We start from the raw sequence: 26,779 nt of genomic DNA, 5'->3' as shown, positions 1-26,779 counted from the left end.
CGTACGCTCAGCGTGATGACGCACTTCCGTTTCTTCGGCCCCGTGCCGTGATTCATTACCGGTTCAAACGTCTTCAACGTGGGTCCTGGTGTTTTTCAGCGTGTTGAGTGGATAGCAAAGAAACTTTAGCGACGCTGGAGGAAGAATAACAGGTAAACGGTGTTTTATAAAGACGAATAATGTAAAAATGTTGAACTTAAACAAACTGCTGAACACATACGCTGAACTCTGTGTTTAACCTGAGAGGTTTTTGGTTTGCTAGCGGACTGCAGGTTTACAGGTTGCCTTCGCTGTCGCACGACCAACTTCATTAACCTGCTGTTTGTATCTCCCGCAGTTGTGAAAATGGGTGAGTTTAAGGTGCACCGTGTTCGGTTCTTCGACTACATGCCCAGTGCTATCAGAGCCATGGCGTTCAACAGCCGCACGGAGCGACTGGCTGTAGTCCGGGCTGATGGATCTGTGGAGATCTTCAGCTTCCGTGACCACTACTTCCAAGAAAAGGTCAGAGCTCAGAGGAAGTCCAGAAAACACTCCCACAGTCTATAATCATCTGCTGAATATGACGCTTTGTGTGGTAATGAGAGTTTAAAGGGCAGGAAACCTTCAAACTTCACTGAGTTCTAGTGTGTATGTGTGTGAAGCAGTACTTTTGCAGATTGACTAAAAAAAAAAACACTAAATTGCTCATTTTCTTAATTGAGTTCTGCATAAGACAAATCCTTCAAACAGGAGGTAAGATGTTCGGTGTTAACCTCCCACTTGTTTTGATTTCGATGCACAGGTCATCCCAGGACGGGATGGCAGGGCTGTTGAGGCGCTGTGTTGGGTGGGCCAGCGTTTGTTCAGCGCTGGTTTGGATGGAGAGATCACAGAGTATGACCTGGAGAACCTGAGGCCCAGGTACACTGTGGAGGCCTATGGAGGACCGATCTGGACCATCACTAGCAACAGCCAGGGGTCGCTGCTAACAGTCAGTCAAGTTTAATATGAAACTCCAAACCAGGCGTTTGTTTCCTGGATTAGTGTCGAGCCTCATCGAGCCTTCAGCTTTGATTGTTGCTTGAATTAATGTTATTGATTTCAGATCGGTTGTGAGGATGGAACAGTGAAGATGTTTGAAATCCTGGAGGACGGGATTCGGTTTCAAAGAAACCTTGAGAGGCAGAAAGGTAAGATGACGAGCTGATTTGTTATTTTTGCTTTTCAGCTGGCAGTCATAAACATAAATACACACTCTGGGGTGAGTAGTGTAATGTGTGATTGTCAGCAGACGGAGCGGTAGAGTGAGAGGAGACTGTCCTCGACTTAATTGATCACAGACAGTGTTGTTCTATGTTGACGTTGTTACAAGCTGCCATGAATCAATGACGATATGGGAAATCCTCTTTAAATATAGGTGGATAAAACAGTCCTGTTGGGCGTTAGGACTGGTGCACAGGTCTCTCTATTGGCTTACCCTGCTTCATTCAACAGTGGGCTGCTCTAGTGTTATTACAGCAATAATCATGTTGCACAGTGGCTGTTTCTAACCTGATGCGCAGCAGATGTAACACCTGTTATTCCAGAAAGGGACTTGAGACTTGGCTCTTGACTAAAGACCTGAAACTTGACTTGGACTAGAATAAAATGTTTTGTGAAGATCTCTGGGCCTCGCACACTGAACAATATGAAAACACAAAGTACCTAAAGACTTTATTGTCCTAGTGCTTTTATGCTTTTTCTTCAGTAAGTTTGTCGAATGGTAATTTTTCTTCTACTTGAGCAATTTCTTTCTTTCTTGACACTGACTGTTTCATTTTGGTTTATGTGATCTTCTAGGTCGCATCATATCTCTGTCCTGGCATCCCTCTGGTACACTGATCGCTGCTGGAATGATGGACATGATCAGAATCTTTGATGCGGAGACGGGTAAGGAGATGCAGCTGAACTAAAATATTCAAATGGACATCAGAAGACTTCTCCATGTATTCTTCGAATATCCCTGATGGTGTGATTGTGATCTTTCACTGTCTGTTTGCTCTTGCTGACTTCAGGCCACGCCACACACAGACTGCTGGTGGAGAGAGGTGTAGGGGCATCCAAGACCAAAGAGGTTGTGGTTTGGAGCATCGTCTTCCTGTCTGACCACACAATCATTAGCGCCGATTCTGCAGGAAAGGTCCAGATCTGGGACGGACTCACTGGAACTCTGGTCAGAACTCACCTGGTCACCAAGTGGGACGTCCTGGCTCTGTCTGCTTCAAGGGTGAGTGTGTCACCACGGATAACGACACATTACACAGCTTAGAGGTTAAAGGCAGGTTTAGGTGTGTGTCACCTCACAGTCAGTTATGTTCTCTGAATATTGAACAGGATGAAAGCAGCGTGGTAGCTGGGACGTCAGAGGGCACCGTCGTCCAGTTTCAGTTCATCTCGTCCACCGTGGACCAGCAGGATAAGGAATGGGTCCGAACTAGGACCTTTAAAAACCACTCGCATGACGTGAGGGCGCTCGTTCACACAGACACCGCTGTGGTTTCTGGAGGTCAGTGTTCCTTCTGCTGTTGGTGTTGCATTAATGTATATTATATTTATAATATTATAATGTATAAGAACTTTGAGTCTGGTTCAGCTGCAATAATGCAATGTGGTGTCATGCAACAACACACCAGCTAGTCAGACTGCTGTCTTAAATGTGAACTATAACATGTTTTGGTGTTTGTAATCCTGTCAGGTATGGACACCCAGCTGGTCGTGCGACCCCTGCTGGACAAGGTGGAGAAGAACACCCAGGAATCAGCACTGCGCAAAATAGCTTTCCCTCACGTGAGTTCATGTTCAGCGGAGGAGAAAGTTCTCACAAATAGTTTAGTGTCTAAGAAAGCACCTTTAAGGCTGTTCCCGTGATGACATGCTCACTTCTGTCCGTCTGTCTTTCATGCAGAGAAGCCTGGTCTGCTGTGCAAATAGAGGACTGCTGCTCTTCCAGTTCCCTGATCACTTAGAGCTGTGGAGAGTGGGGGAAAGCGATGGACACGGTGAGGAAAACATGCACTTCACAGGCAGTTTGACTCTCAGTCGCTAGCTGTCCAGGAGGGCTGAGACGATATGCTCATCTCCTGATTCAATGCTGTCACTTCCTTACGTTATGTATTGCGATTCGTAAATATATCGATTCAATATTACGATTTATTGTGATTCTTGTTTGCTTTTTTAGCCCTAGGACGTCTGTTTTCTTCTGGTGGGCGTACCCTCAGAACCCCCTAGTTTTAATGCAGTTTCTCCACCTTTTTCACCCCTGACCTGTTTGTATGCCTGTATCTGACTGAACAGTTGTGCAGTTTAATAATTGCGACAGTATATTCTATGTTTGAACAGGGGTGCCTGGTGACAGTCTACCTTTGAGGAGAAACCCAGAGAAACTGATCCAGCTGAAGAGGAAGGTGTGTACTGATTTTATTTTACATTGTAGAAACCTGACATCTGTGTGGCTCAGTAATTAAATAATGCAGTGCTAGTATGCTGGTTTTGGTTTTCCAGCAAATAACACCACTGTCGGAAACATAAACATAAAAGCTAGCTAGCAAGCCGCTAGCTTGTAACATGTTATTGCCACCTCACTCTGCCCTTCACTTCCTGTCATCTCTCTGCTGGCAGCTATGTAATGAAGGCATAAAACACATATCTACCAGTTGACCTGTCTTTGGCTGTTTTATGCCTCTTTATTTAGCCTCTGAGCTTTGAGAATGAAGAGTGTGTGTGCTGACTGTTGCAGGGAGAGGATCACATCTGCAGCAGTGCGTTGTCTCCATGTGGAGGCTGGCTGGCATACTCCACTGTCTCCAGTGTCCGTCTCTACAGATTACATTACAAATGCATCAGCATCACCAAGGTGGGCTCCTCAGCACCGACACTACTGCCCCCTTGTGCTCCTCTGTATCAGTCATTGTTCTCACAGCCTTGCCCATCAATAAACTGATTCTTTACAGGAAGACGGGTAATCCTCATCAACTCTATGTAGAGCTCAAGCTAAATGGAAAACTGATTTCTGCAAACGTTCACTACTCTGAGAGACCGTATCCACCTCATCCAGAGATCTACCTTGCGCCAACATTTTCACATCCAGTATTTGTTGTGAAATTAAACACTTGCAACACATAAATTAACCATTTTTTTTACAGATATTCTGTATCATAGCAAACAAAGCACCTGAAAAAACACTGCTCCCAGCTGGGTGTTTTCACCTTGTGGTGGACACAGCCCCTAACAGGCTGTCTGTCAGTATGTAGGACCATTATGAAGCTCACCCGTCTGTGTCTCCTTCCTCTTCTTCCCTGCAGGTGTCCAAACTACCGAAGGACCTTCGCTCAGCCCACCAGCTCTGTTTCTCCTCTGACTCCTCCAAACTCTTTGCCTCCTCCAGCCATTCTTCAGTCATTGTTGTCTCTCTCAAGCAGCTGGAGTGCAAATACCTTCACACTTTCAAACCCAAGTCAGGTGAGTCTGAGTCCAGGGTCCGAACTACTCATGGGGTTTTCAGCAATATTGTACAGTTGTGAGCAATGCATTCCCCATCGTTTTTGTAGGAACTGACCAGCCGGTTTGAATATTGAATTTAAATTGATGTGTTAAGTTGTTCTTTAGATAAAACTGGAAAATAAATTTTCTTTGAGTGGCAGCATTTTAACTTAATTAGGATGAACCACTTACCATCGTTGTGTCCAGGCTCCAGCCAGCCAGTGCATCTGCTGTGCACCAGTGATGATGGCAAATGGCTCGCGACAGCGAACACAGACTGTGAGATCCACGTCTACAACCTTCACAAGCTAAAGGTGAGTCGGAGCTCACCTTTTCTCCTCTATCCATGTGATTTCTCTGAGGGTAAAATTTGAATCGTAACGCCACATTTCTCTTATTGCTGTGTGTGTTTGCAGCTTCATTGTACAGTTCCCGTGTACGGCTCCTGTCCCACAGCCATAGCCATCCACCCAACGACCAACAACCTGGTCGTGGCGCACGCCGACCAGCAGGTGATAAACTGCTCAAAAAAAGACGAGCACGTGAAGTTTCTCAAAGATAACACTGAGGTGGATACGCTGCACAGATGCTGATACAGTGTGTGTTTCCTGTCGTGTGTGTGTGTGTGTGTGTGTGTGTGTGTGTGTGTGTGTGTGTGTGTGTGTGTGTGTGTGTGTGTGTGTGTGTGTGTGTGTGTGTGTGTGTGTGTGTGTGTGTGTGTGTGTGTGTGTGTGTGTGTGTGTGTGTGTGTGTGTGTGTGTGTGTGTGTGTGTGTGTGTGTGTGTGTGTGTGTGTGTGTGTGTGTGTGTGGTGCAGATCTTTGAGTACTCTCTGGATCAGAAAGAATACACAGAGTGGAGTCGGAACCTGCAGAAACAAGGACTTCACCCTCTGTGGTTGCAGAGGGACACGCCCGTCACCCACATCACCTTCAGTCCCAGAAACCCAGCTCACATCTTCCTGCACGACACGTTCATGTTCTGCATCATCGACCAGAGTCTGGTATGTGAGCACTGACTCCTGTCTGCCACTTTGATACAAAGCCTCCAAAACCAGAGATGCTAACTGCTTCATCTGTGCCACGAGGAGGCTGTTTCAGCTCTGGTGATTAAAAACTGCTATAACTATATTTCCATGTCTTTGTCTCCACGCGCAGCCCCTCCCTGAAGCAAAGACTATGTTCTACAATCAGATGACACTGAGGAGTCTCCCTGAGCAGGAGAGGATCAGACACAGCCACGCCTTTAAGATATGCAAGAATTTCCAGGTACAGTCATACTGAGCACAGTAGTGTTGCTTTCGTCAACGAAAATTAGGACTAAATATCGTCGTCAACGAGCCTTTATCACGTGACGAAAATGAGACGAGCTGCAACATAAATGCCGGTCATGTGACGGTAACTATAATTAAATATATAATGCAATATGGTTGACGAATAAAAACGAGACTAAATGTGGTTTACACAAAAAAAACTCTGCTAAAATGTCTCTTCATTTTCGTTGACTGAAACGAAACGAGACGAAATGTTCTAACGTTATTTCGTCTCATTCAGTCGCGTTGTTATTATTATTTTGCAGTATTTCTGTTTCCCGTGTCTCACTTCAGGGGCTGCATCAGGTCGCACTGCGCAGTCGCAGGCGACGTCACAGCATTAGTTCCCACTCGCGGCATTATTTAGAAGATCCAGCTGTGGCAGGTTAAGGTTAACGACAGACAGCTGACACAGAGAACGGGACTGATGGCCGGCCGGCCGGCTTTGGTTGCTAAAATAAATATGTTGTAAAATCAAATCAAATAAAGTAACAATAATAATAAGACAACCTTGTTTGAATTGTGAAATGGGTTTGGCTAAAAGAAAATTTTGGTTTCGTCTATACTACTAGATACTTATACTATATTGACTGGGTTAAATAGAATTGCATTACTAAAAAGAGACTAAAATACAATTTTCATTTACTAAAAATGTCATCAGTTTTCGGTGATTAAAGCTAGACGAAAATAGTCACGGATAATTCTGACTAAAATGCTCAGACTTTTAGTCGACTGAAACTTGACTAGACTAAAAAGAGAAAAAGAGTGTGAACGTGACTAAAACTAATAAAAACTAAAATGACAACTTGACTCAAAGACTAGACTAAGACTAAAATTAAAACAGGCCGCCAAAAACAACACTAGAGCACAGTGGAGCTCTGCTTTTACTGCTGCACTGCCTCCAAGTGATGACACGTGCTTCAGAGCAGAGCTGGATGGCACACTCACAGAACAACAACACCTGCTAATCTTAGTGATGTTTCCTCATATTTGGTCCCACAGCATATCCTTTGTGTCACCTTACTGGAGGACCATTCTCTGGTTGTGGTGGAGCGCCCCCTGCTGGACATCATGTCTCAGCTTCCCGCACCTGTCCGGCAGAAGAAGTTTGCCACATAAATGAACTGAAGCAGGTTTCCGGGAGGATTTCCAGCCCGGATGTTCATATTGGAGGAAAGGATTGTTACTTGGTTGTGTTGATTCTCTGTAACTCTCACATCTAAAATCATTCTCAATAAGCGTTAACGCGTCACCACTTTGTAAAGAAATGCTTTGATAAAGTAATAAATTGAACTATTTGCTGTCAGTCGTGTCTGACTGAGAAGTGAATTGAATGTTTTTTGCTCACGTCACTGAAATCTCTTAAAGATTAGCTTCAACAGAAAGAGCAGTTTCATCAGTGAGTTCTGCAGTTAATAAACAAATATAAAGTTTTACTGTTCAAATGACTAATTCCCATTTTAATGTCAAATTCAATGCCACACTGTATGATCAGGCTCCACTTGGCTTAAACAGTCCGAATCTTTCCTCAAACTACAATTTGGTTTGGTTCTTTTTTGCTTTTAAATACTTTGATTTTGTTTTATTGTGATAAGTGACTTCATTATGAAAATGCAATGGTGAGTTACGCCAACAGATCATAGTGATTTTACGATAATCTGCATGGTTTAAGGACTCGTTGCTATGACAACAGTTCCAGATGGATTTTATAGCAGCGTCAGAGAACCAGATGATGTCGACTGATATCAGGCAGATAGTCTACCTTCTCTCCCTTCGCTGACCTCACAGCCTCATTAAGTTTTGCACAGTCCCTTTGACATCATGGAATATTTCTACCATTGCTTCTTCTATTTTCACACATTAACAAACTTGAGTTTCTGTGCTTTAAATTCACATTCACACATTGAAATACATCTATAAGTGACGACCAAATGCAGCCTGTGGTACAGCTGCTGTTCAGCCAGCAGAGACCACTGTTGAGCTACTTTAATAACGTCATACCTCTGAGTCAGTGGCTGGTAGAGTTTGCATGTAGCCACCAGGTGGCGGTGTCCTGATGTAGAATATCCTCCTGAGACCCAGCCTATTCATTTGTGCCCTCTGTAGTGGACATTTGGTTTTGGTCTATATCTTTTGACTCATTTGAGCTACCCAGCTAAGTCCTGGTGTGCTCTGTAGAGGACATCCTGGTCTTTCCAGTGATATCTCATGTGTTTGGGTGGGATGAGCGGAATTTGGTTTTCATGCTGAGACAAAGTGGAGACTGCAGCAAAACGCAGATGCCAGGAAAAGAGAAAAGATAAGTCAAATATCGTTAAGATATAGTTTTTTTTTTAAGTATGGTAATCATATATTTTCTCGTTTATGAACATGTCAGGAATCATAACAATTGGAGTCAGAGTTCAGTTAAACTTTTTGTTAGGAAAAATAATAGCAATGTTATGAATGTTTAAAAATGTCAGTTTTGTTTAGTAGTTCAACAAAAGATACAGGTCAAATGTTCAGTTTCATTTAAAAAATGGATTGACATTCTTGTTTTCTTGTCAGCCTATTATGATTTCGTAAAATCATTCTGTTAGACCACTACAGTGGACATGCTGTAAAATCTAAACTAAAAATATTTTCACAAAATTCTAAATTGTGAGTTGTTTTAGCTCCAAAGAGGAAATCACAAAAAAAATGGAATTGAAAGATACTTTACAGAATTTCACAAAACACGAACTGAACTGGATACCTAAACATGGTCAGCCAGAAGTATACATAAAGGTTTTTTTTTTTTACTTTGACAGTCAAAAGAGCTGTTTGAGTTTTGTCGAGGGAAACATCATAATCCATTCAAATGAGTTGATAAAGAACTTGACTGAAAATACACTTTTCGACTGAAACAGTAACTATGCAAAAAGACCGTGTTACATAATAAGAGTGTGCTTCCTCTCACTGTGCGGTCGGAGGTTTTAGATGTTTGAATCATCTCTGCAGAAGCGAAGAGCAATGTCAGCAATGTTCAAACAGGGCAAAATATAAACAAATAAAACTCAATGAGCCGAGAAACAGTGAATTCTTGTGCTTCCTTGCAGAGAGCGGGGTACCCTGACTGATTTGATGTGTATGAAAATAATGTGAATCATTAACATCTTAACACTCACCAGACATCAACTCCACTGAACACCTATGGGGGCAGCTCCATTCAGCATGTCACAGTAGAAAAGACACAGGTGTCACTAATAACATGAGCGCTGGCTGTTTGTTCCATTCAAGTGTCCCAGTCAGCCGTGACGGTGTGACGGTGTGACAGTGAGCCAGCATGCACAGCACCAGAGCGTGAAGCTGACGCGGTTACATGGAGTTCTGCCATCAGTCATTTTATCGTTTACACCTGTGCTTTTCTCACTGTCTCATGTCAACATGTCCTGTGTGAAAAAAGACTAAAACTGTGTGAATGGTTGCACAAGACAGACCCAAAACACGAGCAAAGAAGACAGCATTTGGTAAGTGCTGCATTGGCAGCTGGTGTCATGTTAAATTATTCACCTTTTCACCAATGGGGCAGTTTAGTGTTTGGGCATATTTAAAGCCGCTGCATAACTCTGTCGTCACCTTTGTGTTCTGTAATCTAACAGATTTTAAGTGAATGTGACAAAGATATATTCCATAATACTGCACAGTATTTAAAGAGTATGTAGGCGGGCTTGCTCGTACTCCCATTTTCAGTGATCTATAGCCTGACTCATGCTGGAACTGCACAGTTTATTTCTCAGTTATAGTTGTCGTTATTCATAATTGTTATATTATCATTAATAGTCTCTATCATGTATGTACGGTGTGATTTATACGTTGTGGTTGTAAAATAGTAAACACAAACCACAGGAGATGTGACCTGTGTTTTCTTTTTTTTTATTATCTTATTTTATGGATTTCTGACCTGAAGTAATTTTATTGATAGTATAGGATGATGTCGTTTAGTTACCGACTCCTGCATCTTTGGTAGATAGACTTTACACTAAGGACCACAATACAAATACATACAGTACAATAAGTCTAGGGCTTTATATTATGTTATTATCTTACTGGTGTGTAATTTTATGTCCTCCTTCTGATAATGTCAAATAAACCTTTTTTCATTTCATTTTAAGAACACACTCTCGCTTACTACACTGGCAGAAAAGGCTGCTGGACTGAACAACAACACTGAACCTGGAACCTACAAATCCTGAATAAACATACTGAAAGGAATACCTGACTCCTGAGCTTCGAATATAGAAACAGAGATACTTAATTTTCTTTAAAATTTTCTTTATTTTGCTTCAAAGAAGCTGAACTTTAAAGTCCTCATTAGACCTGTAAAGTCCCACTGGGACAAACCTACAAGATATTCAACATAAATAAATAAGTCTTCTTCATCCACTGACAAGCATTCTAAAGATGCCACTTGCAAAACAAACCAAATAAATAGATAATTATTAAAATATTAATAGCAGTTAAATTATTATATTACACAACTATACAATAGCAAATTTCTTCGATGACAAGGCCATCAATATGAGAAGAATACAGAGTAAAATACCCACTTTACTTTCGCTGCACTATGCAGAGCTATAACATGTCATAATGAAGAGTAAACAGGGCCTACAATGACCTACAAAACACATTGTAGATGTATCAATTATGATGTCATCGTTGTGACAATACATAGGCCTGTAAAAATAAGCTATTGTGACTTTTGAAGCCTCATTAATGATCTCAGGGGTGTCGGCTGTGTGTTCAGGTTAGCGCCGTCATGAATGGACCGATGTGACCTCTGAGCCAACAGTCTCACTGCAGCACTTGACACCCCTGAGATGGATTTTGCAGAGAACTCGGTGCATTTTAAAACAAATGCGATATAAACTGTAGTATGCCACAGCGACAGCAGGTCTGGATAGTTCCCCTCTATGAGGAGGTCTTGACTCTGGCGCAGGTACAGCCCACAGCTACTTCCAGAGTCACCGGCTTCAGACGGTACTTCTTGCCGTCCCTGCAGGGCTCCCTCTTGAGAAACACCCTGCTCTGCTTTATGGGCACTGAGTTGTAGTCAAAGCTCTCCACTGAGAGCGGCGTCTTCTCCGGGCCTGAGTTATCCTGGATGAGGATGCATCCTGAACACAGGCACTGAGCCTCAGCGTAGGTGGAAGGGTAGTGATCCTTCAATGTTACAAGGCTGGAAAGGAACAAGAACACTAGGTTGAGCAGCTGATCCAGGGACAGTGAGGAGACGTGACTGAGATAGGCAACATCCAATAAAATGCTTTGTTGGAAAGGCTAAATCTTTCTTTTTCTTCATTAATAGAGCAAATAAATCAATCTACAACGTGTTTTTGGAGATACAGGGTTTTCATTTCTGCACTTTGCATCTTCAAACAAAACCTGCACATTAAATCCAAAAGACATCTCAGCGCAAACTCACAGGAGGAAAAAGTCAGTCAGTTATTAAAGTGCAACCCAGTAGCGATAACACATATCCTAAGACAAGCATTCGCGTCATTCCCAGCGGTTGTGTGCAAACAGAGCTGTGAGGGGACTTTCCCTCTGTGGAACCGGGGTGTGCCGCACCTGAGCGCGTCACCGGCGCTCGAAGCCCGGAGCCAACTGTAAAAATCACTACCACTGATAACCACGAAGGTTTAAGGCTGATGCAAGTACGCAAATGCAGCACGACGCATATGGGGACAGTAGTAAAGTAAACTTCCCATTAAGAGTTGTAGTTTCGCTGAAGCTTTACGATGCGTAATGCCTGGTTTTTATGGCGGCTTCCTGTCCATCATATGCAAACAGTCAGGACGCCTTCAGTATCAGTTTAAAGACAATTTCCTTACCCTGACATAGTTTTGTTATGTTTGAAAACTTGAATAAAATTGAAATGACATTTCGTATATAAGCGAGAAGCGCATATCAACTATGACATTTCCCTTAATCCCGTTAGGTCTTCGATATCATTAGGGGGCCAAATATGGTTTGATTAAAAATCCCCTGATCCTTCTTAAAAGCTCTAAATGAGGACTTTAAATGGTGTCGTGTTAATATCTGAAATGTCACTTACACGTATCTCCAGGGGGACAGCGACCTGCCGCTGATGTGCTGCGGCGGCTGCTGCTGGTACAGTGCCACCGGGCAGGAGGCAGGTGAGTCAGGTGCCGCTGCAGGTGCGAGGTCTGGAGGCTGCTGGTAGCGGCTCGTCAGCTTCCTGTTTGCCGCCTCACTCAGCTCGCGGTCGTCGTAGCACCGGTTCCCACTGCACGTTCTCACATGCACGAGAAGTCCGAAGATGAGAATCTGTGTCGGGACAGACAGACAGACAGAGCTGAAGTGATGGAGGACGCAGAGAGCAGCCGCTCACAGCAGCAGACCCCGTCCTGTCTTTGTCACTCACCTGCTTCACGTCCATCCTCTGTGTCTGTCCTCTCACTGACCGTTAAAGAGCGGATCCGCTTTGCTGGAACTTGCCACCATGCTCTACTATTTATCGGTGCGCCTGGGAAAAACCGGCGGCATGAGGAAATGGAAATACTATTTACTTCTTCTACTTCCTCTTTTAAGTGAAAGTTGCCTTCAGTATAAGTGTGAAGGCTACTCGCGTGCTGTCATAGGAATGTGCACCACACGTGAGGGCGCTCACTGAGGTAATGCCACGCCCAGCCCCCTTCCCTCACCTGAGCGATCACAGCCAAATACCTGACCCTCTAAACCAGGTCTGAACCCTCACACAGCCCTTTGAAGCTCTTTGAAGCGCTAAGGCTCAAACAGCTTCTCATAAAGAGAGCTGTAACACACACACACACACACACACACACACACACACACACACACACACACACACACACACACACACACACACGCTTGAGCGCGCTTGAGAAAAGATCAGACGCAAATTTGTGTTGAAACTGGAGACTGTTGCTAAAGAGCCGCTCGCTCACAGCCCGAGAGTGACCTCTTGACCTCAACTAACGTGACTCAATAACCTTCAGAACTACCAGCAGGTTGATCTCACAACCTGTCACTGGCTTTGTGCGCGCGCGCGTGTGTGTGTTGAAGTGTAAGTGCCTGTGTGTTGTTCGCCAGTTTAGAGTAAGACTTTACTTTATTAGTAAATTATCACCAGACATCAACATTAGCTGTTATCTAGTGTGCGTGTGCATGCGTGCGTGCACGTGCATGTAGGGTCAAGATTAGGTAGATTTAGGTGATTTAGGTAACCCTGATCTATTTACCTGTTTATTTCAGGACTTTTGACACTGAGATAAAAGGTCAGCTAAATTTTATTTATTCATTTGTTTATGTGTGTACTTCAGAACAAAAGGAACTTTCTCCCTTCCTTAATTACATTTATTTGTTAAAGAACACATGTGTGTATTTATTTATTCAGGTCTCTCAGAAGTAAAATAACCTTTAATCATTTTGTTTTAGAAAAAATATTTTTTATTTGTTTGCTTTGGAACACTCTGAGATGTACTTATTCATTCCACTCAGAAAGAAAACAATGAAAACTTGATTAGCTGTTTCATTCAGAAACAGTTTCAGTTTGTTTGCTTCAGGAAGTTGAAAAGTTATTCATTTATGTATTTATTTAGAACACGAGCCGTTGACTTAAAAGACATAAACGCAGAATGAGCGTAAAAAGAGGAACGAAATACAAAAAACAAAAAGCGTGCAGCTCTGATTCTGTGACGATCAAATGTAAAAAAAAGAACACAAAGGCTCTTTAACGCTCTTCAGGTCTGTCTTACGTAAACAAATGAAAAGACCTCTATAAAAACACAAGGGGTTGTATGAAGTTGAGAAATTCCAGGATGAGGATGCATCCTGAACATGAGAAATTCCAGGTCTGTGCCCACAGCCCACCCTCGCTGAGTCAGACGCCAGTGCTGACGAGGTAATATAACATGTCTGAATACAGCATTATAACAAACCAGACTCAGATCCCAAAATAGCAGGATTAGTTATTTTTTCTATATGTATTTTTTTTATCTCGCTCTGTTTTTCTGCCAGGAGAATTTCCAGCAGACGTTTGTAAAGCAGGTCCTGGAACAATGCCAAGTCTCCTCTGAGAAAGATTGGATGGCAGCTATTAATAGCACCCTTTGTGGTTACAGCTCATTGGTCCTGTGGCTGAAGGAAGTCTTTGTTGTCGTCTTAGTATGAATTCTGCTGTCATGTTATGATCTGTGATTATAGCTACGCTGTTTGAGCAGTCACCCGCGTGGCAACTCCAATCGTAAAGGATCACAGATCTCTCTCTCTCACTATCTGGTTTCAGATCCACCTGATATAACAGAAAAACAAACACATTCATTTATTGTTTGAATGACATCCAAGTCCGTGTTTTTCTCACAGCCATTCAGGGTAAAGTGCATTTTTTCAGTGAGGTATTATGTCTAATGTCTAAAACTCAAATCAACCTCAATCAATGCCCTCAAGAAGGGAGAAGTTTCCTGCGTGTGTGTGTGTATGTGTGTGTGTGGACATCAAAAACAGTCAATTTATTTGCAACTGGAATAGGAATTAAAGCTACACCAGCTGACATTTTTATGTTTATAATGGAAAAACTGACTTTTTGTAATATGAAAGCTGTTGCGAGTAGTGACAAACACAGAAAATTATCATCCAATTCTGGAGCTGCAATCGTTTCTCTGGAGCTTTTTGTCTTCTTTCAGCCCATTGTTTTGATTTTATTGCCCATTTTTTTTGTTTTGGTTCATTCCCACGGCTCTCATCGATCCTGTTTTCCACAGCAGTCACCAGCAAGAAAAGCCCAGATAAAACCACCGTACACTGAGTGCATACAGTGATAAAGTTAACGACTAATTAGTGAACATGGGGGGCATTTAGCAGCTGAAGACACTTCTCTCTCTCAGCATTTGGTGTAGACCAAAACAGACCTTAAAGGAGAGTGTCGTCCAAATAATTGCTAATGCTCATGTCTGCTGGGTGTGCACGGTAAACAGTGTGCGAACACTACAAAAAAGTATGGTTAGGCAACTAAAACTAAAACTAAGCTAAAGGATAGACACTAATTGCAGGTCTGTGACAGGACACCAACTCCAGTCCTGCATAAAAGTCTACAACTCCAACCTTACTTTCATTTTTGATTCAACAGAGTCGCACTACTGTCTGCACTGGGACTGAACGCTGTAAATCATTAGTCATCTCAGGAAAAATATAAATCACTCCTTTTACATGTTGGATTGGATTTGACCAGGTGTAAAACACTAAATGGAACTCACATGGTTTTTGTTTGTCGGCTTTAATTTAATTGAAATATATCTGCACGTGATTATTTCCATGTTGAACATCCATCCATCCATCCATTTTCTATACTGCGTATCCCAGCCGTCAACGGGCGAGAGGAGGGCTACACCCTGGACCGGTCGCCAGTCGATCGCAGGGCACAAACACACAACCATTCACACTCACACCTAGGGGCAATTTTACAGTCACCAATTAACCTAATGAGCGTTTTTTCGGTCTGTGGGAGGGAGCCGGAGTGCATGTTGAACATATTTCCCGTTATAGGGGATTTATGGCCTCATCACTTATTAACTTCAACCACAGAAAAGTTTGTTTGTAAGTGGCATCCAGAATGACACATGTAGGTGTTTTTTGATCTGACGTAGGATAACATCATTTGTTGGTGCCTCTCTAAACCTATTGTTACTCTTACAAACTTCAACTCGTCAGCTGATCTGATACTGGTTTTGGTTCAATGCAGGCACTATGACGACATGATTGAGATTAGGGGAACATTTTGGTAACTATTTCATTAATGCCAGGTGACCTTCCTCATCAGGATTGAAATAATAACTGATTGGTTCAGGTCGGGCAAAAATTACAGTTCCTGGTAAAAAGAAAAAACAACAATACTGACTGCTGGTAGGAAACAGGAAACCAACAGCAGTCTCCCATGTAGAAGTCAGACATTTTGGTGATACCTCTAACCACCTCAACTTCCTCCTGTGGACTTTGTGGCTTTGTAACATCATTACACAACTTCCTCCTTTCTTTTGATGGACGAGGGTCATAAGACCAACAGCTGCCGGAGGGCAACACCAGGCTGCTGTTTTGTTTTGTCTCTCCCATTCTCTGATCTGCCTTGTTTTTTTTGTGCACACTCCATCAGTGTATGCTTTTCACTGCAGGACTATACAACCATAACCAACCATATATGTCACCACCGGACAAATGATGCATGTTGAAAGTTTATGTGTATGCACAGCTCGTTCATGGGAAATTTTCTCTGACGAAAATTTAACTTCAGCTTCATTTACAGTGCAGTTATGGCAGCTACCTGCATAGGCTCCATGACTAGGACATAGGCTTCACCTCCCCAAAAACAGCTGCATGTTGAGGCAGCTATGGCGTTACCACATGGAGACCTCAAGAACCGTGATTGGTCAGTCTGGGCTTTTCTCCTGAGTTTCTGCTGCTGAGACTGGAGCAAATGTTGAGCAGATTGAAAAAAGATTCTGAGTTTCTCCTTTTCACAAGCAAAATTAAAGAGATAAATAATGTAAATGTACTAATATAAATAGGGTTTATAAGAGCAGAAAGTAAAACAGAAGATGAAAATAAGGCAAAAATATGTATTTTAAGCTGCTAAATGCTCCTTCATGTTCACCAGTTCATGTTAATCTGAGAGCGATTTAACAACCCAAAACACAAAGAGGCAAACTCAGGCCTTTTGAGGGGTAGAGGCACAAAATAAATCAGACAGGCACCAGCTGCATGCGGCGACCAGTGCATCTACTGAGAAACAGTTCTAAACCCTTTTCTAACATGTCGGTCCGCCCACTGAATCAAGTTTTCTCCACCGAAAGGACTTCCTAGGGGATACTTTATCATTTCGTATCCACATAGGGGCACTGAAGACGGCACTTATGCTGCTTTTCTTTTTTTTTCTCTTTTTTTTAACATGGGGGCACCAGGGGGCCTCTCTCCCATCCCTCATGCTCATTATGGCTTCACCAGCAAAACATGTTCCAGTGCTGAAGCCTCCGGGCTCATCACTGCGATCGGCCTCTTTCACATTACTTTGTTCTTCAGTTGGTAATATGAAAAATCAATCAGTGCGGCTTGAATGCACACAAGACGCACTGATTGATTTTTGCACACACATAATGCACACACACGCTAATAAAGAAATCATTGAGACCTTTTTCTTTACGTTCAGTAACAGGTCTGCGCGGTAACAAGATCTACTGTGACACAACAAACAAGTACTGACACTGTTTGTTTGTTGGCTGGTGGTGTGGCTGTCTCACTGTGTGTGTGTATGTATGAGGGCAGTGGGACATTTTGTCAGTGTGAAGGTCCATCTATGAAGAGACGGGGATGTCCTCTTGTCAGCATGGGTGTGTTAGGGGCATTCACAGTTAACTTTCCACTGGTCAGTCCCCTTGGAGTGTATTTAACAGTGTGAAGCCTCTGCAGACATGAACACCGACATCTTTGTGCACGTACGCAGAGCAGGGACTTCTGGGAAACTGGAGCTGGCAGCTAATGGCAACTGAGCCAGTAAGACATTACTAGTCAGAAGACGTAAAAGAGCAGTGATACAACTGTCTTGGTTTGCTCTACATTTCATGACAGCTGCTGACATGGAGACAACAGAATCTGTGCTCATTTACTGCTGTTTAGAAAAGAGACTGAATGAAGATTTGCTGCAAAACAACCTCCAAAATGTGACTATACCTTCATGAAAGCACACCTTCTAGTTCATTAGACATGAATAACACATTTAAGGATCATGTCAGTACAGGTTTCTCTCCAGTCAGTGTGTTACAGAGAGTCTGTGTGGAGAAACGTCTCGTAATGAGGACGCAGCTCAGCGCTGTTGTTATTATTCAGGACGAATGTGATTAAAAGCCCAAGTTCATTTGAATAAACCCTAAAGCTTTAGACGAAAGCGTTCAGGCTTTAGGTCTACTTTTTAAAGAGAAGTCTTCACTGGTCATTTTTTTAATCTTCATGCTAATTGTGGTTAACGGTTTGGTTTTGCTCTCAGCAAATCAGCTGGTTGCATTATCAGAGACTACGTTGATTTCACGTCCTTTCATGGAAACATGTTAAGTATGTCTTTTCAGAGATCATGGTGTTTTAGTCTTTCATTAATTTTTATATAAATTTTTTTTTTTTATTTTCACATTTTTTCACATTTCTAAATCTGAAATAATCTCCTTATTGTTTGCTTCAAAGTAATAAATGGGTCCTCAAATTTGATTACCAAAGCATGTCTGTATTAAAAACCAATGATGGAAAAGTTAGATCAAATTACCTCCAGTGGCTGTAAAACAATACACCCCAAAATGACTTGAATATAATCCATTCAGACCAAAAATCTGCAGTCTAGAGGAGCCGTGTCATTAAATATTTTCATTCCACTTGACAACAGCTTTGGATCCATTTTTCCATCTATTAAAATGACTTTCGATCCATATATTTACACAAGACGCAGCCTGTATGCGTAACAACAGGAACTGTCAGCAGTCTTTTGAATGAAACCGTACAGTGAACGACTTTAGATTAAGTGTTGTGAACTATTCTGAGTGAAAAATCATGGTGCGTTTCCACAGAGAGAAGTTGGGATTTTTTAAACAGATTTCAAGTGATCTTGGAGAAAGCATGCATTGTGACGAAAAGAGGAACTGCAGTTGAAGGCACCATCTTCGCAAGCAGAAATTGCTGAAGTTCGAGCGCAAGTCATACGGCAGTATCAGCTTTTAAACCACATTCAGAGTTTCTGTGGTCCAGAGCAGAACTGCCACTCATGTTAACATCACATGTTGAAACTGACTGGCACCTATGAAACGCCACAGGCAGACGTCCTGATGCACATGAAAACAAGTTAGGAGTAAGAAAGCAGTTGAGTGTGTCACTGAAGAACTTGAACAGGCCTAAATAAGTTAGCGTTATGTCAAGTTAGTTTCACTGATGTATCCCAACATCAGGAATGTGTGTCTGTAACATGGTCAAAATATCTGACCTAACACTTGAACAAAACACTCTTTAATAGTGACGCCAAACTGGAAGGTTTAAAGTACATTTCAGGAAAAGAACACCATATAACAAACTACATAATATTGCGGTCGAGCTAAATGACCGAATAGAGCAGACTACATACAGATGTGGGGTAAGACTCGAGGAAGTGAGTCACACAGAGGGACAGAGACAAGACCTGAAGCTGAGACAGAGAACCAACACCCAGATGGGTGAGTTTCTTCCGCCATTAAATCGTCTCTTGATTGAAATGAAAGGAGAGGTTAATGTCTCCAGACACTGAGTCTGACCTGGGAATGGTTAATTTTTCAGTGTCAGAGGAATAAATGTGGTCCTCATGTCCAAGTTATTGAAAAATACTCATTTGTTTCAGATAACAGTCATGGTTTAGAGACAACCCTGAACGCCATTCCTAAATGCATCAGGCATCCAGAAAATACCTCTCATGCATAACAACAACTACGGCAGCCATCAGTTCAGTGACTCAATGATGAACTCATTAACATTATTCATCATGATTACATGCTAAGTAGTTATAAGAGACAACTTAAAGCAGTTAAAATTCATTAGGTTTCAATGTGCTGGCACTCCTAAAGTTTAATTCTTGGACCAAAATTGACCAAAACGGCTTTCTCAAGAAACATGAGTCTACTGTTCTAAGGAATGCGAAAGTGACTCTAGACAAGAATACAGAGCTGTGCTAACATGCTAATGTTCGACAGTTAAAAATATTCAGTGGGTCCACAATCTTAGTTTAGCGTGTTAGCATGCTAACATTGGCTATTAAGCATGAAACACAGACTACAGCCGAGGCTTATGGGAATAGCACAGTATTTTGATGTGATGTACTGATCTGAAGTCAGAGGGTCAACAGTTCATCCTCTAACGAGCTATGAACAAAATTAATGGCAATCCAACCAGTAGTAAAGAAAAAACAAACAAACCAAAAAACAAAACAAAAAAAAACTTAAATCATCAGCCTCGTGGTTGATGCTCTCAGTTGCATCACTGAAGCCATTGGTATTGATCCTCTGGGGACCATGAATGTCATTTACAGTCTGGATCAAACCAAGAAGCGACCAAAGAAAATGCTGCTAGCATGGCAAAAGGTCAACTCTGAACTTGCTGTGGCAGAGGGGTGAGTGCACCAGTCTGATAAATTCAAGAGAAATGACACAGTGGTTTTTATTGGATAAAAACACAAGGTAGTGAAATAGATCAGACATTTCATAACACCGTGCCACGATGATGCAACGCTGTAAGGGCTGGTGCACGTCTTGCTAGAGGTTCAAGCCCTGAGTGCTTATTCTGTGTATTTTAGCATATATCAGACATTCTTTAGGCTGTGTCTAAATGCTTTCATAAATATGTGCAAATGCACTCCCTCACTCCCGTCCAACAGCAGAGAAAAACCAGGCAGCCGACCTTCTCTTTATCAAAATAGTTTATTTAGAAGGCTTTTGTCACAAAAGCAAGACATATCTTGTCTCTAAATGTCCCCGTTCCACCTCTCATACTCCTCCAACTAAAAATGTGACACAAATAAAACATCAGTTTATCACTTGAGAAGAGCTAAGAAGAAAACAAAATGTTGCAGATTTTAAAAAAAAGAAGAAAAAAAAAAGCAATACTTCACATCACTGTTGTCTATAATCATACGCTCGAAAGAATTTGATGACTTGCTATTATTGAACAAGGTGTGACAATGGACATTGCCCTAAAACACAGAACGCAGACGAGTCATTGGTTAAAGATTGGCCCGCTGTGGCCAATTATGGATGCTCAAGAACTTGTAGATTTATACAAAGAAGCCCTGTGAAGGCGTGCAGGCTGTCAGTACCCTTTAGTGCTGAACCAACAGTCACATCACTCCACACAGAGGAAACAAAAGAAAAGATGCGAGAACAAGACGATAAAAGGGGGCAGAGAAAGACACACAGAAGTAGTAGATTCAATGTGTAGAAATCTGTTATTCGTCACACCACATGAGGAAGATGCTTCCTTTTCACTGAAGGAACAGAGTGAGAAGCAAGTGATCAAGTGCACCTTACTACCCTTCTGTTTCTGTAAAGTCTACACAAAGCGCACTCCATTCCTGAGACGTCCCTCCCTCACCAAATGCCCAAATGCTTCCTCCTGCGTATCGTTGATGAGGTAAACTGCAGCTGCGACATTCGAAGGCTTTTAAGGGGAGCTAAAGTCGGGCAGATGGGAGTGAACGACACTCTAGAATGGAGCAGAGTCGAACCTCTTCTGAGGGCAACCGAGGAGAAGATGGTGTTCATGGCGACCACTTCCTGTTCACTTACACAATAGCCTTTATACATGAACCATACAACATTTTCATATGTCCACTGAAGGCAGGGGAAAAACGCTGTTCCTCCGGCTCACGAGGCCGCACGGGCAGGCAGACTGGCGAACAGGCGAAGAGCGGGCCTCCTTTTATTTGGCGGGGATCTTTGCTCGTTTCCGGGCGATGGCGTCCTCCACGGCCTTCAGCTGTTTCAGCAGCTCCTCGCGGCGGGACAGCGTGTTGCTGGGTTTGTTGGAGCCCGAGCCGGCGGCCGAGGCGGAGCCCGGCACGGCCAGCTTGCCCAGCGGCGCTGCTGGGCCTTTCCCAGATGATTTGGGGGGTGGTGACAGAGGACGTTTTCTGGGGAAGAGGAACAAGAGTTCGGGTCACATTTTCTACTCGTGTCCACTCATACAAGGAAAAGAGAAAATACTCAATTACATGTGTGGTAACAATACAAATAAAGGCCTGTAATCATCAGACGGTGTGAGAGGGTCATTAACTCATTGTTCTCCCACAACAATCATCATATGAACTGTGTTCAGTATTAATGTAACTTAAAACTTAAAAGGAGAAGTCTGGTGATACTCTATATTTTGTCAAAAAAAACAAAAAACAAAACTCCTGCTTCCTCCAATACTCACTTATATTAATGAAGAGCTGAAAACAGTCTAACGATATAAAGCAGAATTTCCTCCTGACTAACAGGTTGTGCCCAGTGTTCATCAGTTCGGTGAATCCTGGCTGTAACTTCCTATCGGTTGTCTAGAGATTTATGGATCACCAAATCAAAACAGGTTCCTCCTGTTCTCGTGTACAGATTAGTTGTTACGAAAGGTTCAGATATGGCACGGTACTGTTGCAAAGCTAACGGAAACAGATAGCTTAACTGACTAAGCTTACTCATTTATGACATGGTTAGGATGAAGAGTAGGAAAAGCCTTAAGGAATGTGGATGACACATCCGACCTGACACTTGATCGATGTGGGAAGATTCTGAATTTCACAACAGCTCGATATAACTCAAGTTACAAAACATCACGATACAAGACTAATGACTTGTTAAGAGTCATTCTAAACTCTGAAACATATTTTTATCATTGTAGGCCTAGATAATTAAAACAAAGTCATGCATACGCTGACAAAGAATTGGCAGTAATTCTTGGATGTTACAGCTTGTGAAACTACACTGACTTCCTGTTTACATGGTTGGTTGCTTTTGACTGGTCAGCTAATGGTTCATTTCAACAGACTGACTTAACCCAAGTTTTAATGGCACGAATCCACTTAGTAAAACACTAGTTTGAAATTAGCTACACTACACTTCACACACAAACTCAGGGATGTATTTAAGAATTCCTGGTGCACATCTCTCCATCTGTTTCAGCAAATAGAGCCACAAGCTGTGATTCTGGGTTCAAGCCCTTTTTTATTCAACTGAGCATAAATGAGCAGGTTTCAGGTTTCACATTCACCTCAGCTACTTTCACTTGTTTACACAAGGGGTGAGACCAACCACATACTTGTTTCATCATCACAAAGCCTGCAGCCAATCAAAGTTCCTCCATTTGAACCCCCTTCATGAAACTCCGGAGAGGTGTGTATCTTCAGGAGATATGAGCTAATATGTGACAGCCACTTGAAACCAATTGATGTGGAACTTTGGTTAATATGTGGCCTATGTATGGACACTGAAACTGGTGAAATCTTGTCCACTGGGTCTTGCTGCTATCTATGACGCTGTACATTCAATTTAGTGCTGATGCAGTCAAAATCCAAAAAGTTCTATAATTACAAAAAAGAAATGGCAGAAAATCCACCAAGGCCTCTTTAAGCTTACACTAATGAAAGAGTGTGAGTGCAGCCATGACATATATAAAAGAGGATAATACGTGCCGCCAACCATTGTGGAACCTAATGTGACACAAAATTAGACACTGACAGTGTTCACATTATTTTCTCTATCGTCCACGCGTTCTAAACTGAATCTATTTTGACCTACGCACTATTACAAAGCACATTTTCATACTGGGGAATATTGGAGAATATTATGACTCGTGCAGAGATGGTGTAATATTTGTGAGCTTCCACTTCTGTGGCATGTTCCTCATTTTACCTAAACACATGTGGTCAGGCAAACTTCATGCTCCGAAAACCCTGATGAGTGTGATGCCTGAGACACTTCTGCTGGCGATGAGGATGATGTGTCAGGTGTCAGAGAGAAAAGTTGACTGGAGAATTTCCACACTTCCAGCTGAATGACCTTTTTATTGAACTACTTTTAAACATCACAGTCATACAACAATCACATGGTCAAGACTGCACCAACCTGTCTCCCTGGGGGGGCACTGGTCGGGGGCCTTGGCCTCTGGGCCGATCCATTCGAGGGGAGAGCGGGGGTCGGCCTGGTATCCTCTTATCACGACCTGAAAAACACCAGTTTCAGTAAATACATACAGATGGACAAACATAATAAATTTGCTCAGGGCTGTCGCCTGCATGGAGGCAGAAAACATAAGTGATTTATGTCTTCCATACAGCTCATTAGACTGACCTTACACATTGTGTTTATTTAATAATCAGACCACAGAGAATGCAAAGATAAAATCACAGAGCCGGCTATTGTGGGAAGCCTGCATTGTGTCAACTCTGCTGCCTGAGCAGCTGTGGCAGGAAACATAAATGTTGACTGTGGGAAGAAAAACAGGAGCAGATGATGGACGGTAAACGCGTTAATAACAGTCGTAAAATCAACACTGTGTTAGCTTTAAAAGTTAATTCTGAAATCATTTGCCACACACAATCCATTACCTGGCATACGTAGGGACCTGAGGATTAACTGTAAATGATCTTTTAGTTATTTACAGATGATGCAGAAGTTTCATCACAGTCTCCAATGAGGACTGAAGAATGACGGTGGTGGGTTTAAGATGATCATAAACAATAACATCATAAAATAAATTAGGACAGCTCTTGCATTGTGACAAGATCATTACAGGATGAAAGGCAATGCTAGTTTGAAGAACTGCCGCATAAAGCAAATCAGATTTATTATCATGAATATCGCATTTGCTCATGATTTTTGAAACATTATTTGCTTCAACTAATTATTGTTGTTGTGATCCTGTCGCAACTTGTTTAAAATGTGCTGCTGCGCCAAATTCAGAAAAAGCAGATATTTACAAAAATCAATGAAGCTGATGAGGTCAAACATTAAATATATTGTTGTTGTTCTTTTTAAATAAAGCCTATCTTTTACACTGCGTCTCAACTTACCAGGGTTATATACACTTGTTATTAGAGATTGCAACATCATGAATAAATGCTCCTAATAAAAATCTTATCTTAGGGGAAATTGCAAGAGAATCTGACCAAACCGTTCCAACAGAATGAATTCAGGAGTGCTAACAGGAAACGATGTGCGTATGCTGTCAGTCAGCACATTCCTCACCTCTGTCTGGAGACATGGCCATTCTCTTGCTGAGAGGGGAACCCGGCCTGTCTTTGTCTGACGGCAGGTACCTTTTCCTGTTGCCCTTATCTCCCTGCTGAAGAGAAAGAATCCATTTTTTCTACATGCACAAAAAAAAAAATCACTCACAAGTCATTTGCCAGTCGATGTACGCAGTGTTTTTCAGAGGAAATATGTCTATAATAATATAATAATAGTGCCTCCATTGTTTGAACGGAGAGAAAACCCTGAATAACCTGTCACTTTGGAAAATATGCAAATTGGCTTTATCACAGAGTGAAAGAGGTGATATCTCTCCAATGATTTTATGCTTGATATGAAGCTCGAGGCGTGAGTCGATTAGCTTAGCATAACATAAAGACTGGAAACGGGCAGAAAGCTAGCCTGGTTCTGACTAAAGAAAACCAAAATCCACCTACCGACACCTCTACAGCTAACTAATTAACATGTTAGAACTTGCTCAATGCATAAAGCACATGTAAAACACAACATGGCTGTGGCTTTATGGAAGGTTATGCACTGGACTCGTTCTTGGCAGCGAGCAGTGACTTCGTGTGAAGATTAACCCCAGGTTTAGACCTCAAATGGCACATCAGCAGCATGCTCACATGATGACAGAATTCTCATGACACCGAAGCGACTGTCTACACCAGTTCAATCTTGTTTACACATTTCAAAGCAAGGAGCGGCAAAGGAGCAGCCAAACTTTCTGTGCTGTGGTTCTTTTAAGGAATAGCGAAGAGTGTGCGTGTGTGCAGCGAGTGTGTGGCTGAGGAAGAGAGTGTGCTGCAGGACACACAGGTGAGGGGCAGGGCAGGGCAGACAGGTGGAGCAGAGGGAAGGTCAGCAGTAAGTAAATGTCCAGTGTAGGTTACAGACTGAATAAACACTGTAGCTCTTCAACACTCAAAACATTGCTGTGTCTTCCTTCCCAGCTGCTGGACCAAAATGAAGGGAGAGTCTGTGCGGTTACAAACCGGAGCACTCTGCTCCACCTTGGTTGCATAATGTAGATAAGTATATTTTTTTGGTTTTATTGGGCATGAAACACTCATTTACTCATGCAGCCTGAAGCGTAAATAACTGCTTCAGGTTGTCATTCTTCCAGTGAAATGCAGCTCACGCATGAGTTTGCACAGAGCTGGTGCACACAGCTGCACACATTAAAATGAGAGTGTATCTGCTGTGTGAGACATGCGAATGACAAGAGCATCTGGTACGCTTACGGTCTAGACTTGAGATAACTCTCAGCAAGAAAGCAAATGAGTGTATTTTCTAAAATGTTAAACTATTTGTCTGAGAAATCACACTTAATTTAGACTGGACTGAAAACATTAGCGCCTTGTCACTCGACAGAGAGCCCAGAAGCTTCATTTAAGACTGGTGCAGGTGCAAACATGCTTAACTTAAACACACACCAGCAGCATACGGCACATCAAAACAAGCTGTCTATGAACCCACACTAGGCAGCATCAAGACCAATGGCTCTGGGTTGGGATATGCTGTCATGTGCAGCAGGTGTCAAAGACAAAACTACTTATGCATCAAATGTCTCAATTTCTTCACACTTTCATTTCAACTAATATTACCTTACCGATTGTTAAAAACTATCTAGAATATCTTACTTTCTTGGCACAAAAGACCTAAACCATCTGCGAGACTCAGCACTACATGAGAAAATATGTTTTGTTTACTTTGTGTGTGAATGGAGAGAGAGGAGGAATAGTAACCTTGTTGAGGAGGGTGAGTTTAATGTCCTTGTGGGAACCTGAACCTCCATAGCTTCCTGGGGGGCCCATGGTGCTGGGCGGGGGATGCAATGGGTGGCCACCCCTGCTACCAGGTCCTGATCTGGGCATGGGGTTGCCTCCTCGTGGTGGAGCACCAGATGCAGACGGGTCGATCTTCCTGCGGTCCTCCCTGAAGGGTTCATCTTTCTTTGATCTCTCTGTGATGAGGACAGGGAAGAATGGGGACTGACAAACCTCACAGTGCTAATCATCAAACCTGGATTTTCCAATTTGGGAAAATCCATAAAATATTCTAAAATCTTTCTAATTTTATACCAAGTATAAATAAGTATGTAAATATGCGGAAGGATAAATATGGAAATAAGCCATTGTCAATAAATAGCACACTTCCTCCACAGGTTGTCTATTAAACTCTTTCCAGTAGTG

General features: G+C 42.4%; 3 protein-coding genes across 5 annotated transcripts in view; 1 reads left to right on the top strand and 2 right to left on the bottom strand.

The window, feature by feature from the left end:
* Nucleotides 1–50: 50 nt before the first annotated feature.
* On the top strand, nucleotides 51–7,251 carry utp4 (UTP4 small subunit processome component). Its single transcript, XM_070972261.1, has 17 exons — nucleotides 51–152; nucleotides 338–504; nucleotides 785–973; nucleotides 1,088–1,172; nucleotides 1,822–1,911; nucleotides 2,037–2,248; nucleotides 2,356–2,527; nucleotides 2,717–2,808; nucleotides 2,927–3,020; nucleotides 3,361–3,425; nucleotides 3,758–3,874; nucleotides 4,323–4,479; nucleotides 4,708–4,814; nucleotides 4,917–5,012; nucleotides 5,317–5,502; nucleotides 5,657–5,767; nucleotides 6,814–7,251. Exons 2-17 carry the CDS (start codon nucleotides 346–348, stop codon nucleotides 6,928–6,930), a joined length of 2,049 nt encoding a protein of 682 aa, XP_070828362.1. The 5' UTR covers nucleotides 51–152; nucleotides 338–345; the 3' UTR covers nucleotides 6,931–7,251.
* A 3,293-nt stretch (nucleotides 7,252–10,544) lies between these two features.
* Nucleotides 10,545–12,330, bottom strand: il17c (interleukin 17c). The gene is made up of 3 exons (XM_070972855.1): nucleotides 12,218–12,330; nucleotides 11,888–12,120; nucleotides 10,545–11,008 (listed from the first exon to the last, which is right to left on the bottom strand). The coding sequence occupies exons 1-3, from the start codon at nucleotides 12,230–12,232 to the stop codon at nucleotides 10,741–10,743; spliced, it is 516 nt and encodes a 171-aa protein (XP_070828956.1). The 5' UTR covers nucleotides 12,233–12,330; the 3' UTR covers nucleotides 10,545–10,740.
* Nucleotides 12,331–20,267: 7,937 nt separating this feature from the next.
* Nucleotides 20,268–26,779, bottom strand: part of zc3h18 (zinc finger CCCH-type containing 18) — a 30,066-nt gene continuing 23,554 nt past the window's right edge. For 2 of the 3 annotated variants that reach the window (XM_070972732.1, XM_070972734.1), the window contains exons 16-19: nucleotides 26,333–26,550; nucleotides 24,582–24,678; nucleotides 23,460–23,556; nucleotides 20,268–21,490 (exon numbers count right to left, since the gene is read on the bottom strand). In XM_070972732.1, the coding sequence (XP_070828833.1) occupies nucleotides 21,280–21,490; nucleotides 23,460–23,556; nucleotides 24,582–24,678; nucleotides 26,333–26,550 (623 nt within the window). In that variant the 3' untranslated portion in view covers nucleotides 20,268–21,279. The remainder of the gene's footprint in view (nucleotides 21,491–23,459; nucleotides 23,557–24,581; nucleotides 24,679–26,332; nucleotides 26,551–26,779) is intronic. The other variant, XM_070972733.1, reaches the window with a different exon arrangement.

Source organism: Chaetodon trifascialis, chromosome 10 (assembly GCF_039877785.1).
Source record: "Chaetodon trifascialis isolate fChaTrf1 chromosome 10, fChaTrf1.hap1, whole genome shotgun sequence".
Classification (NCBI taxonomy): Eukaryota; Metazoa; Chordata; class Actinopteri; order Chaetodontiformes; family Chaetodontidae; genus Chaetodon; species Chaetodon trifascialis.
This window is presented reverse-complemented; position numbering and strand designations above follow the sequence as displayed.

Bases quoted from the DNA above. Each gene is read 5' to 3' on its own strand.
- utp4 (XM_070972261.1), top strand. From the start codon at position 346: ATGGGTGAGTTTAAGGTGCACCGTGTTCGGTTCTTCGACTACATGCCC. The intron at 974-1,087 runs GTCAGTCAAGTT...TATTGATTTCAG, and splicing joins GCCAGGGGTCGCTGCTAACA to ATCGGTTGTGAGGATGGAAC. The intron at 5,503-5,656 runs GTATGTGAGCAC...CTCCACGCGCAG, and splicing joins GCATCATCGACCAGAGTCTG to CCCCTCCCTGAAGCAAAGAC.
- il17c (XM_070972855.1), bottom strand. The intron at 11,009-11,887 runs GTAAGTGACATT...GTTCCTTTCCAG, and splicing joins CTGTCCCCCTGGAGATACGT to CCTTGTAACATTGAAGGATC.